Source organism: Manacus vitellinus, unplaced genomic scaffold (assembly GCF_001715985.3).
Source record: "Manacus vitellinus isolate BGI_N305 unplaced genomic scaffold, ASM171598v3 scaffold_70_pilon, whole genome shotgun sequence".
NCBI classification, from domain to species: Eukaryota; Metazoa; Chordata; class Aves; order Passeriformes; family Pipridae; genus Manacus; species Manacus vitellinus.
This window is the reverse complement of record NW_021940754.1, coordinates 2,698,724-2,713,056: the sequence shown is the minus strand read 5'-3', so window position 1 is coordinate 2,713,056 and position 14,333 is coordinate 2,698,724. Positions and strand designations below refer to the sequence as shown.

The 14,333-nt window shown below is 39.8% G+C and overlaps 1 protein-coding gene across 1 annotated transcript in view; it reads left to right on the top strand.

Annotated features, from left to right (window-relative positions):
- COMMD1 (copper metabolism domain containing 1) overlaps positions 1-14,333 on the top strand; it is a 67,316-nt gene that overhangs the window by 14,743 nt on the left and 38,240 nt on the right. The window contains 1 exon segment of the mRNA XM_018084446.2: positions 3,604-3,885. Within this exon segment, the coding sequence (XP_017939935.2) occupies positions 3,604-3,885 (282 nt within the window).

The following is a 14,333-nucleotide window of genomic DNA, read 5'->3' as shown; positions in this document are numbered from 1 at the left end:
GAAGAGAGAAGGTGGGAAACAACTGAGGCAGGATCTCTGTGTACACACACTTAGCTCAGAATATAAAGTCTTTATAATACAATGGCCTGTGTCACTAACAGTACAGTGACTCATGGTACAGCAGCAGATTCTGCACTTTAAGGTCTGTCTGGACTAAGTAATTGGCATCAATAAGATGCATCCCTCTAGAACCAATGCTGACAGTGATTCAACTGGAGGAGCAGATGGATGAAACAGGTTTCAACACCTTTAAGTACTGAGAATTTTCCAGTTGTAATGCTGGACTGTGCACGTGTTGTTTACTTCCAGCAATAAAACAATCTTTACCGTGGCAATGGGAGCTGGACAACAGCTGGTCATTGTCCTGGTAGTGATAAATGCTCCTCTGAAGCTCCTAGGGCTTAATAGCATGAGAGGGAGATTTATAATCAGATATATTTTATCTGTCTCTAATGACAAGCACAGAAGAACCACTCGTGTTCTAACTTTAAATTAATCCTTAGAAATATCAATGAGATGTAGTCACTGTAATTTGATATTCTGTGTAAAAAATGAGCACTGTTAAAAGTAATAGAAAGAACTGTTTGTAATGCTATACAGAGTATGACTGGAAATATAATTTTTTGCCAAGTTAAATTAAAAGATTTCCTCAAACTTAAAAAAAGTCTGAACTGCGGCCCTTCATATGAGCAATAGAGTAGAACTACACATGTATAAAAAATGAATTATATAAGTGTTCATGCAATAAAGATCAGCAAAGACTTTAATTGTTCTCTCATTCATTGTCCACAGTGAAATGCTTCCAAGTTAAGATGAAAAAGAATATTAAAATTAGTTGCTGTTCTTATGTGACTTGAAAACCATTATAGCTGGTGGGTTTCACTGAGGAATTTCAAAGAAAATATATCTTCATTAATGTCTTCATGCAGCTGTATCAAAGTATAACTTACTGATTGTTTGTACCCACTTCCAGTTAATTTTTCTTAAAGGATTTTTTAAGTAGTAGTCATACTTCCAGGAAGAGAGAGATTCTAGCCCTGAACTATGGACTACAAGAACATATTATTTAAAGTATGCATTATCTGATACATATTCCACCAAAATACAGTTATGGTTATTATCTTTTGGTTTCTTAGCTGTGTACAGCAGGTTTCTTATGTGTGTGCAGTATAAATCCACATTGTGTGGATGTGTGCAAGAAAGAGAGATATAAGTGATTACTAATTATCTTACATGGTTTCCCTCCTCTGTTTTATGTGACAGTATTTTGGTAGCAAACTATATCAGGGTGCTTTTAATGCATAAAGGTACAGAGATTTTAAATTTAGCTCACACTAGATCTTAACTAATTGTCAATCTGTTGACGATCTTCACCAAACAGCCAGGTTGAACTGACCTGTATAAGACTAAACATGTTCTAATGGAATCCAGGGGTAGAATTGATGTGGGGAGTGTAGAATGGGGTTAGAGGGTTGGTAATCTATGTAGCTTCTGTGTTAAAGGTAAAGGAATGAAATGCTGCTGCTTCTAAATCTACTTCTGCTACGTAACTACTTATAAAACTTATAAAAATTAGAAAAATTGGAAAACCAGATGGACCTTAAGGCATCACCAGGAATCTTACTGCTTCTTGCAAAAGGAGTTGTTGTGAAGAGGGTGGGTTAAAAAAAAAAATCCGAAAGAATTACAAATGTGAAGTATTTAAAGGTTATAAAATCAAGTCTAGAAAAGGGTTACTTGGTATGACCATGAATCTGCATTAGGTTCGTATTTAATGCAGATGAGCTGTTTCTCCCTGGTACCTTTGCATCATTCAGTGCAGAGGACACAGTTTATGTTCTTGGTTTCTGCACAGGAATAAAACAGAAGGCAATTTTCTGCACAGCTGAACTGAGAAGAAAGTCTGCATCTCAGCTTGATCTTGGCAGGGCTTACATAAGGTGCTGGGCTCTGTGCTTGTTGATTCACCTCCACTCCTCCCCCCTGTTCACCTAAACCAACACAAAAGATGTACACAAGCAGCAGTTGGTGTCACACAACATGCAAACAGATCCCCACACAGATGTGGTGATGTGAAGAGTGTTAAGCCAGAAATATTCCACACTGCTGTTAATAGACAGTCCTGTTCCTGTAAGGCGTGGATGGATGTAGGAAAGGACTGTAAGTCTAAATAGCTTTTCTTTTGAAAGTGAAAAGAAGTGCTTTTTTCATTTACAGCATAATTAGTTAGTACAGGATAATTACCACTTAGGTTAAATATTTTCAGTATAAAGCAAATGCTATGTACTGATATGTCAAGTGCCCTCTAGAAAAGACAAAACAGTGCACAAGCCACCTCAAATTTTATAATAAAATCACAGATGCTCCTGTGAAGCTGGAACCTTGATACAGCTGAGGGTTTACTTCTACTGTTGATTGCCATTTCTTTCCTCAGTCACGTACCAGATGGCAGCTAATCTATTGTGAAAGCAAGGCAAGGCAGCTCATCCCTTTTGAAAAAACACTACAACTGCTTCAGTTTTCAGATAAGCACCGCCCGGGTTTTGCAGACAAGCAGTGTGAGAGCACGGAGTGTGTGTCCGGCCAAAAGCCACCTGGTGTCACCCCCTTGGCTCACGAGAAGGAGATGGTTACTTCCCTGAATTCACGGAGGAGAATTCAGCAGCAGCAATACCATGTCAAGGAGGATTAAATCGAGGCAAATCCCAAGGATTGGCCGCACTTCACCTTGCTTCACCAGCACGTGCTTGGAGGTCTTGTGTTCATTTTGGATAAGCTGCATCTGTTTGGTGTGGAAAATTAAGCAAAAGCTTTTACTTGAAACTACAATGAGGAAACTTAAGCACACTTCCCTCCCTCCACCTCCTGACTTCCCCTCCCTTCGTGGCCATATGTAGCAACCATTGCCACTTAGGCAATACAAATATAAGGCTGTGGGATTACCGGGCAAAATAGATAGAAAAACTGGATACCTATATAAAAAGGGAGTTTAGGAAGAATAATAGTTTCTGTTGCTGTGCAGGGGGGAGAGTAAAAGACCCCATCCACTCCATTGCAAAACACAAGTGTTTATCCTTAACAAAGTCCACCAACACTCCAGAAGAAGCTGCAGTTGCATTTTAAAGGCTTCTTTCAGCCTTATGTATAGATTAATATAGATGAAAAAATGCAGTTTTGCGTTTTTCCATGCACATGGACTTTCCCTTGAAAGACTCATGCTCATGGTGCTGCAGAGCCTGCATTACTGGTACAGCGTGGGTATGCCTGGGGCACAGTGAGGAAAGGGCCAGGCAGACAGTGAGGAGCCTCCTTGCTATCCTGTACCAGTATTGCATTCCCAAAGGCTCTCCCAGTTCCCTCATGGCTGTTGCTGTTCCACTACCCTCCAGCTGTTTTGGGGCAGGAATCTGGGATAAGTAGAAGAACACTTGCAAATTGAGTTTTAATGAAAGTTGTCGGGTTATTTGCATAACCCAGATTTGTTTGTACTACCCCTTTAAGATCCAATATTTGTCAGACCCTGAGGATCTGACCTTTTGGTAGACGGTTAAGGAGTGGTTTTGAGCAAGCTTTTCCCTTTTGCTCCTTTTATTTTCCCTACAGTCAATTGCTTCAGCGGACATGGATTTGAATCAGCTGGAAGCCTTCCTCACCGCCCAAACCAAAAAACAAGGTGGCATCACATCAGATCAAGCTGCAGTCATTGCAAAATTTTGGAAGAACCACCGAACTAGTATCCATGACAGCCTGATCAATCAGAGCCGCTGGGATAGTGTCTTGAAAAACATGAACTGGCGAGTGGATCTGAAGTCACAGTTGAGACACGTCGATCAGATAAACACTCCTGTCGCCATAGTTGAAATGGAAGTGGGAAAAAATGGGCAGGTAAGCTTTCTTTTGCAAAATATAAAAGCCCTGATGTAACTGTGTAAGTGCTGAGACATTTTACCTGTTGATGAATTCACTGCATCCGAATCAAGTCAGTTTATTTTTCACCACTGGGCCTTTAAGTGTACTTGAAATTCTGGTCCATCTCTACATAGAAAGAAACATTCTGGGTGGTGAATGCAATTTTTCCCTTTTTTTATATCTTCATATATGTATTGACAGCTCTCTGTACATTAAGCTTGAAAAATCAGAGGATGTAGATATCAGACATTATCTTGTAATTCTGTTTGTATTCCATGTACTGTGAAGTCAATTAGTCTTTTTTTTTAATCAAACGCTAAAATTAGGTAACATCTGCAGTGTAGAAGCTGGAAAAGTAAAGTTAACAAATTATGAAGATCAAACATCCCTTACATTTTAGAACAAATGAGGGGAAAGACTCATTTTTATTTTACATAACACCTATTTTTATGTGAGAAGTACGTCTTTATTACCTGTCATGTTATGCAATCTGGCCTTAGCTGCCTGAAAGATATCTCTCTATATATATAGATCTGTCAGTGCTGAACACTGCATATCTTTTTTAATCTTCATGGTTCATATGAATGTACAGCTAAAGACATAGCTTCCCATCTTCAATTTTGCTGTCATTTTCTAACAGGAAATGTGTTTCAATTTGGTATCTTTTCCCTCTGCAATGTGTTACTAAATTTTAAAACCTCATTTCTTAGCAGTAGCTACTGCAAATCACCATGAGCTAATTTGGGTGTTTTGATGCTGATAGTTAACATTTAGCAAGTTTCCTTGTATTTTATAATGTTTGAGTAGCTTATAGCAAGAGTACCTGAATTAGAAATACCTCAATATATGTACACACCTGGGATGTTCCTGTGCATACTGAATGATTGACTTGAAACTGCCTGGCTAGACCAAGACCAGAATAATACACAAGGAAACTGGGATCCTACAGAGACAGTATATATTGTTGTAGTAATTCTGTTAGTTTACTTTTCTTCACAGTCTCTGAAAGCTTATCCTTCCTGAGTGCAGACCCTCTGCCTTCCACTCGTGGATCTCTGCAGTGACCAATACAATAATGGTGTGTGGCTTTAGGTTTTTTCCTAACCCCAAAGAAGTGGAGTTTTCTGCTCACAATCTTGAGATTGGAAATGGTTATATTCTATTAGTACCATATGGAGAAAGTTGTTTTAAAAAAAGTTACAGGGAGTACATTATAATGAGTACATTGAGTACATTAGTGAAGAAATGGGAAAAATACCTGTGCTCTTTAAAAAAACGCATCTTTACCTCGGAATCGCTGTTGCATTTCATAAGGGAATTATGTTGTTAGTGACTCTTGGTTTGAAATTGGTTTTTCCCCCAGTAATGGATTGTTACAGTAAGAGCAATGAGCAAGTACATTTATATTTCCTTCACCCTGTGCAGCGAGAGTGAGGGAATGTGAACCTGGAGGAAGAATGCACATTTCCGAGATACTGTAATTTCTCTTACCGAAGAGCCCCACAACAAAATCAAAATGAGTTATTTTAGCAATGCAGCTTCATATTTCAAAGGGAAGTGCTTGTGTGAATGCATTTTTTGAACTGCCATCAAACACGACTTTTGCCTCCTTCGCTGAGGACAGCAGTGAGCTGTCACCAAGTCTGACGCTTGGTGCAAATGAAATAATTTAAATAATTATGTAATCATGGAGCAATTAGCACTGTCACCACTTGAGTAAGAATCTATGTTTATTTTAAAGAGCTGTGGTTTCACATAGTCTTTAGCTTTGGATTTAGTAAGTTCTCTGCTGTAGAGCTTTTGGTTGAGGCAGTCTGCATCGGGCTACACGCTCGTGTGGTGGGATGACTTTTGGTAACCCCACATGTGTTTGGGGACTTCCTAGAAAGGTGGTTGCAGAGATTTCTTCTGGAGGTTGAACAAGTAGTTGCTGCATGCTGGATCCAACCTACAAACTTGAAACTGTCACGTTTTATAGTCTTTATAAATGTATTTTTACTTTATTGGTAGCACATTTCTCTGTTCTAAAGTTCAAGTTTCGTAGCACATCAAATACACATAAAGTGGTACCTTTCTGCAATTTAACAGAGAATATATTTTCTAAAATGTCAGTCATAGATGGAATTTGGTGAATAGGGAAGATGTAGCTTCACAGAAGAAAGCTGGCTGATGATTCAGGAGTAAATTATTCACAACAGACTTTTCATTTGGACACTTGATAACGGGGGAGTATACAAATGCACTGATATGTAATGAGTTGACATTAATATTTCATGTTTCAGCAGAAGCAAAGAAATGCTCTGTAGAAAATGTACCTTTCCAGAAGTCACCCTGATTATTCTCAGTGTCTCTGGATTGCATTTAGATCTCTGCCCAGCAGAAGGCCAGGCTGTTTGGTGGGGCATCTGCTCCTTCTGCTTCAATAAGTAACCTTCCTTCCTGCTTGCCATCTCTGAGTCTTAATCAGTTAGTTCTTTCATGATGGAAAGGCTGTATGTGTGAGACCTAATATGGTTAGAAATGGGGAACTGAGAGTGACTGGTTCATCATAAATGCCTGTAAACTGAGTTTACATGAATTTTGTTGAATTTCATGAATGTTTGCTCATCAGAGAGAAATATTTCTGAGTTTGAGAATCCATCACAATTTGCATTCATTCTTACTAGCCTTGGCATTACTGATAATAGAAAAAAAAGAACCCTTTCCCCTAAATGCTCTTAGAAACATTGTAATAAGAAACATTTGAAAACACCATGCTCAAACTTTGAAAAATTTGGTTCAGGATCTGTAACTTGCAGTTTGAACTCTTCTTCAGTAAAGCTTTTACAGCAACATTTAAAGCCTCCTTTATGCTGGTGTCGTGGTCTTTACACATCCTGGGTAAAGGCAGATGAACATGCTAACCCTGAAGTGCTTTGCTTGGAAAGCCCATTTTCTTTAACAATATGATTGAAAACAAAATCCTAAAGCAGTTGCACTTTAGCCTGCATTTGCCTTCATCTCATGATATTCAGCGCTCATCACTGCCGGCCCATTCTTCCCTTTTGAACAGCCCATCTTTTCCTTGGCACAGTGGTTTTATCCTCCTGTATCTCCACAACTTGCTGGCTTTCTCTTAAGACATCAGTAGCTCCCTGCCCCCTCCTTTATGTCGTTTTTAATCTTGTTCTCCCTCTCTGAGCATCGCTGGAAAGCTCTTTTGGCATGGAATTCCAGCCGGCCATCAATCTGCCAGGAGGGATGGCGGGGTGGGCTGGAGCACCCTCCTTCTCCTGCCCTTCCTGCCCCTCTGCACCAGTGCTGCTCCATATGGTGAGCAGCTGCTGCTGTGCAGTGTTGGCTTACCTGCAGATTTCAGTCACAGATTTATAGCTGACCTTGCCACTAACAGAAAATTAATACCTTGCTTTTGCACTGTGGCTTGGCATTAAGATTATATTTAAACTTGTTTTATGGACTTTGCCACGTTACTTTCCTCCTGAGATGTGCCTCTCCCTCGGGGATGTGTTTTTCCCTAAAGTGTTCTGGGCTGATTTGCCAGTGAGTTTTACTTCCTTGCAGCATTATGTATTTTGCAGTTTAATATCTGAGACTCATCAGATGTTACAGATTAGCCTGAGAATTTGTTCTTGGCTTTTTTGCTTTTTTTAACAGATTGGGTATTTTCACATGTGTTTCTCTTCAGTGTTTAAGATACCAGTAATCCATGTAATATCACTTCTGTTGGAATTTTGTTGGATGTTAAAGCATGTTCTGTGAGAAAAGAGTGTTTTCTCCCCTACTTTAACATGAAATTGGGATTCCACCGCAGGATTCTTCCCAGAAAGACCTGAGGATATCACATCAGGATTATGAATTAGAGGAGTTTTCCCTTCTCTTCTCTTTCTTTTTTAAAACATCTACCTGACAGAGGTGTCACAACAATTAGCAAATAATATACAGTAGGTAAATACCATTATATGGCAAATAACAAAAGCTATGTATAAATTAGGAAATTAGGGTTATTTCATTCAAATTTAAGGGCAGCCTTTAATTCCATATTGTTTTTCTGGTCTGAAATGACCACAGATATGTATCTTCATATAAAACAAGTATCTTTCTTTAAAGAACAGGCAAGCATTAATAACAGACTTTTGATAAATTGAAAATCTAATATGTGGTAGTTCTGAGTATATTTTGATTGTCACTTTAAACTCTCCACAGTGAGATAAAATACTTTTTGATGGAAGGACTCGTTTGATGAGGTGCACCTTTGCCAGTGAAACAACATATCTGGTGCTGAAAAAATAAGAACTGTCAGCTGGAGTTCACCTTAGATATATCACACCTGATCTCTGCTAATGGCTGGGTCCAGACCTTGGTAATTCAGAGAAAATAATAATAATTCAGGTAATAATTCTATTAATTTAGGAGTGGAAAATGTTCATAAGGAATGTAGACAATTGTCATGTGCTATATGTAGGAGGTAAAGTGTTACCAGGTCTGGAGCTTGAAATCTCATCAAGTTTTTGTTTGTATGCCTATGAAGATTTAAGTCTTTTTATGTTCTGGGAAGGAGTGAAGGAGGTCTCAAAGTAAACTTCTAGAAGATCAAATTTTTTCCGACTCATTAATTATGTCTGTTCTACACAAATTCAGGTTGAAATTTCTGTCATCTGCACTATAAACAAATTATGGTTGTTTACAGCATTCACACACGTTGACAAATATTAAAATTGAACATGCTTCCACAGTGTAATAAAAAAAAACCCTTAGAATTTATCTTCTAAAAATCTCATTACCTTGGTAGGATTGCAGACTGAATGCAGCTGAGGGTCTGGTTTCCCCTGGCTACAGTTATCCTCAGCAATAGCTGTCACCGTCGTGGAAAAGTCAGATCAAGAGAACATCATGAGTAAACTCATGCCATGGGGAGGAAGGATTATGGCTGCGCTTGCTTTTGCCTCCGAGTTACTCTGGGTCAGGCTGCTACAGAGATATTGCTGAAAGTGACCTCAGATCATGGTCCTCCAGTCTTTTTTATGTAGAAGCTGTTTGAAAAGACAGACCACTTTTTGTAGTATATCAGCAAAGCGATGCATAAGGAGATGAAAAGCACTTCCAGATACCTGAACCAAAATAACATCAGCCCGTCCTGCGAAGGGGAAGGAAAAACAACCACCAAACCATTTTTCGTTTCCAGCCATAATCCATCATAATCTTTGCAGTTATTAACATTATCAGAAATATTGTTGCGGTCAGAAATGGGAAAGCACAGGCGTTTTGGAGCCAAATTAATCAACTTAACTTCGATGGGCTTAATATTTCTGTGTGATTAAAATTACAGAACCCGGTAAGTAGAAGTTAGTGGAAAAAAAATCACCTTTGTGGCCAAGCCGAATATAATCACTTGAGCTTTTGTTCACCTTGGAAATTTGTGAGCTGGAGGGAACAGTTACATAAGGCAGTACAGTGCAAAAGCAAATAAAAAATGGAGAGGGCAGCAGGTCACTCGGCACAGAGGAAACTGGAGCACAGTTGACTGACTCAACTCAGTTATTTACTTAATCCTCTGCACGGTACTCTCTATAGTCCTTTGCTTCAGCAGTTCAGTTTTTGTTACCTTCTTCTGAAAGTGAGGAGAAATTTAGGGAACAAGAAGAGAATTTTGTTATTTGTGGCTCTCGGAATGTGAACTGTGCTGTGTATGTTATGGAGATAACAGCATTAAACTGAGGTTGTTAAATAACTGTCTGACTCGAACTGTTACTTTTCCACTGTATATACTTAATAGTATTTTTTACCTCATCTGTTCCCATACGAAGCAAGGATATTCTACAATTAATAGTGCTGACAGTTTCCATCCTTGTTTATTTGGAAACATATGCATATATGGATGTGCAGGTACACGCATACTCATATATTCCTTGTCAGCTGTCTTTACTCTGGAGCTGGATTTGCTGAAGTAGTTAAATAGAAAAATTTATGTCAGACTTAAATGTTTTTGATTGTAGCTAAGCTCAGGGTATTACAGGGAAAATTCTGCATTAATTGAAGATGAGCTGTATGAAGAGAGATGGTACTGTAGTGATGCATTTTTACTGCCTTAAATCTGCCTAAATTCAGATTCAGGTTTGGACTCTTGAAATTTTTTACCTTCTCAGACAATACATTGAGATCTTGGACATTGTGACAGGGGACTTGCCATCTGTTGTGTATCTCATGATGTCAACAAATATTTTGCAATCCTAACATCAATCTGGCGTTCTCATGCAGCAATAAAATGTGGCAGAGCTTTGATGAAACGCCCTCCAGAGCCGTCTCTTGCAGCCTTGGGATGTATACTGTGATAATTCTGGGAAGGGGCAGCTGGGTTCAGCAGACCTGTCTGTTGAAAATTGTCCCCAGCAGATGTGTTTCATCACTCAGCTGTACCTTTTTTGGAGCTGCCACCACATGTTTGAGTTAGTCAGAAGGACCTGTTCTTCCTTCTGCTCTCCAGTCTTATCATCCCTGTGTTGTCTGCTTAATGGCCTTTCTAGAAGTCCCCACCTTGGTTTACGACCAACTCCCTTGCCCCCAGAAGCGGCTGGTACGCTTTTGGAAGCTACCCTTAACTAGCAGCCCCCAATCCTAACCCTGACTCCCCTACTGAAAGCATTCCCATAACTTTTCAACCTTTCCTTCACTATTCCCGTGGTGCTGGAGTAGGTTACCCTAGAAGTTTGCAGAAGTGCGTGCTGGAGATCTTCAAAACTCAAGCTGGCTAAAGTCACTGCAGTCAGGCATGTGGTGAGAGTCTCCACCTCAACAGACCTGAGCCTTTAAGGTGAAGTGGATGGTTTCACGCTCCTGGTTTAGTCCAGGTGCTGCGTGTGTTTCAGTTCCGTCTCTTTTCACCAAACCTCACGTGGAAGATTGAGCTGAGCGTGTGTTTCTGTGACTGTTGTACTTTGTGCTTTCTTTCACTGTGAATTCAGGAACTCCTGTGTCGGGAGACAGGGAGTTTAGTTTCAGCAGAAGGAGAGCCGTTTTTGGGAACTGTGATACTGAATATTGTGGGGCAGAAAACTGGCAGCATTTAAAAAGAACACCTTGCAGAAGCTGGATTGCAAGGATGGCCGATGACATCCCAAACCTCCACAGCTCTGGCTCTGTTCTCTAATAAGCAAGTTCCTGTGTCACTGATGAACTTAGAGATGGTTATGAGCTTCTTCTGCTTCCTCATCACTTTGCATTAACTGGTTAATTCGTAGACCCTAAATTGAATATCCCCCATCACCAAAGGAATTGTTCTGTTTGAAGTAGATTGGCAGAGCAGTTTCTGTGTGACCCTTGTGCTGCTGCTGTTGTGTAAATAATCACAGGTGATCGCACTGTCTGTGCAATTCCCTGCCACCATGGACTTGGAGCTGTGTGGAGACAGCAAACATGCAAATGAAAGCAGTGCGTTTGCACAAAATGCCACGTGCAGACTGGCACCATTTGGCTCCGTGACCATGCAGCAAAACTAGTCTTTAATTGAAGTGAAATGTAGTGTAAGGCTTGCAAAGACTGAGCTTTAATGTGTGCAGTGGAAGGTCTTCAGGATTTGCAGAAGGTGAGATAAAACTGAAACGGAAAAGGTGGATTAAAAAATACTACCATTTCTCATTTTGCTAGTGCCAAGCCTGGGGCAGGAGGCAGAGGGGACCACACTTGCCTGATGTGATCAGTTCCTGGCTTATTAGAAAGCAACTTTGCAATGCAAAGATTGGATCTATTTGCTGCCATGTTGGCAGCTGTCAAGGACTAACAAGCAGCATGTAGTTTGGGTGTGGAAGTGAATGTGTTCTGTTTTCTAAACTAATTTTTCTTGGGATAAATATATTTTGTGAAAAATATTTAACCTAGGAGTCCTTCAAAGAAGGGAAGCATAGTTGAAGGACTGAAAATTGTAATCTCCACTAGCATCTTTTTAACAAAAGTCAGAAGTTTTGCTTGATTTTCAAAAAACATTTTAAAAGCGGCAAATTTCTTTGCTGGAGAGCCTGTATACAACAAATCAGAGCCTCTTTGCCTCTTAGCTCTGGTGGTGTTGTCCATCTGTGTTCTTAGAGGACTTGAGTATCAACATTAACAAGTAATTTGTTCTTAGAAAACTCGGGGGAAAAAGGAGTTGTTATGAACGTAAGTGCCCACTGCACTGGCTGACAAAGCATCTTGTTTTTACAGGCCTCGCCTGGCCAAATACATTTAAAATTGTTGTTTTGCCAGTTGGCCAGGCTTCCCCTCCTTGACACTATGCCATGTTGCTGCTGAAAAATGCTTTGGAGATCATTTCAGGTTTGTCATGGTCTCTTTTGAGATCCCTGTGTATTAGCATTCAGGGATGTATATTGGAACAGGTTCTCAATTTATTTTGATTAGGAAGAGCTATTGCAGGAAAAGGTATCAGAAGACATAAAATCAGAAAGCTGGCACGTAATTGGGGAGAAGCACTTGTAACTTACACTCTTCTTTGCTGCTTAATCCTTTGGATTCTATTTATTCTGTCTTAAATATACATATATATATATATACTTTTTATAAAAGCTGGACTCCAGCTTTGGCTGTGCAAGAACTGATGCAACAGAAGAAACAACCACAGTCCACAGTGGCAAAGCAAAACCACCACAAACTGTACCATTAAACTTACCGTGTTTCTCAGCATGTATTAGCTTTTTGAGGGAAGAATGAACCTGTGTCACTTCTGTTGAGCAGTGTGTGTGTTATCTGACAGCAGCTTTGTTTTTCCACCTTTCTTCATGAATTGAATTCCCACAGGGTGAACAGTTCTGTGAAAACATCAGGTAGCAGAAGACATGAGTAAAGGGAGAATGCAATTTGTGGGTAGTACTCTGTGTAATCTATTCATTGAGCAGATATTTCTGTTCTAAGTTCTAGCAAACTCTGACTTTCCATCCTTCTTGTGCCTCTACTCATATGTCTCATCCTAGTTAAAAAGGAAAAAAAGATAAACTTATCTTTTTTCCTTTCCTTTTCTTCTTATCATTGCATATACAAAATCCCTGACTGAGTGATTTTACAGGCTGGAATTTGCTGGTGTACAAAGCTGTCCTTGGAAATTGGTAACTGAGCACTAATGCTGAGACACTGTGAGCTCCCTGTACAGAAATGTAGTTAATCCACATGTGAAGTACTTGGAATACTTGTCCGTGTTTGGATATAAGCAAACTCCCACTGGTGCTGCAGTTGCTCTTGCTGCTTTATACTACCAGCAGTGCTACCTAGGGACTTCTAGATGCCAGCAAAGAAATTTTGGAAGAGGCTCATGCACTTTCCCAAGAGAATGAATTAAGACTGTAGGCAACAAGGCTTTTTTTGCAGGTACCAACTTCCGTGTTTTATTGGTCAGGTTTTCAGCACATGACTGGTGGGAATTTGCACTGAAGAAGTTCAAACATTTCATCTCTATTTGCAGGCTCACTTCCCTTAAATGGATTTGTCTGTGCCTTAGTATTCTGGCTTCATCTTGTTAAAAACATAGACTAAAAGAAAGGCAGTAAATACAACTGCCACAGAAAATCACGTGTGGGTCTGAGTTGGTTGGTTTAGGTTTCAGGTCTTGCTGTGAGGTGGACTTGAAGATTTCCCCACCTTTGCTATTTGTTCTCACCCTTGCGCTCCCCCAGCAGTGACATGTTTATGGAACTGAAAGTGGTTGACTGAGTCCAAATGAAATTTTTTTGTTCCCTCCCCACCCTTTTGGTTTTTCGCCCGGATTATTTTTGGTGTGGATCAATTTGTTGAAGGGACAGAGTGGGGGCAAAACTGAGCAAAATAAATTGAGAACTCTGCCTTGCCTTGAAAAAAAAATGCTCATTTAAGCATACATCTTCAAAGATCCACCATTTTAAATCCTTGCTAGTCATCTGTTGAACGAGGCAGCTTTCCTTGAGCACTGAGGATAACTTCTCTGAAGCGCCAGTTTGCCTTCAGAGAATGGAGGAGGAATAGAAAATGAGAGACATGGCTGTTGGATGAGTTTTGTATTGTAGACTTTCTCTGGAGAAGTGTGGAAAAGGTATCTGATATGGAAATGATTTCAAATGGTATCTGGAGGTGGGAATATGCTAAGATTGCAAGAACAGGGGAATCTTGGTATTTTAACAGTGTTGTTATTCTTTGTTCCTAGAAAATTCCTCAGCTGTATACATTTGTGACAGCACTAATGAGAAACATAATTGAAATACTGGTCCTATTACTTGTCTGATTATTTTGTCTAGTGCTAGGTTGGAAGTATGGCAAGCTGAACCACAGCCTGGCTGAGTTTCCTGGACTGATGCTCTAAGTCTGGGAACAGCAAGAGAGTCCTGACTTACAACTTTAACAAATAAACTGGTTTATTGTTTGGTTGGTTGATTATTTGTTTTTCATTCAATGGTTACAAGAAGTTGGTTGCT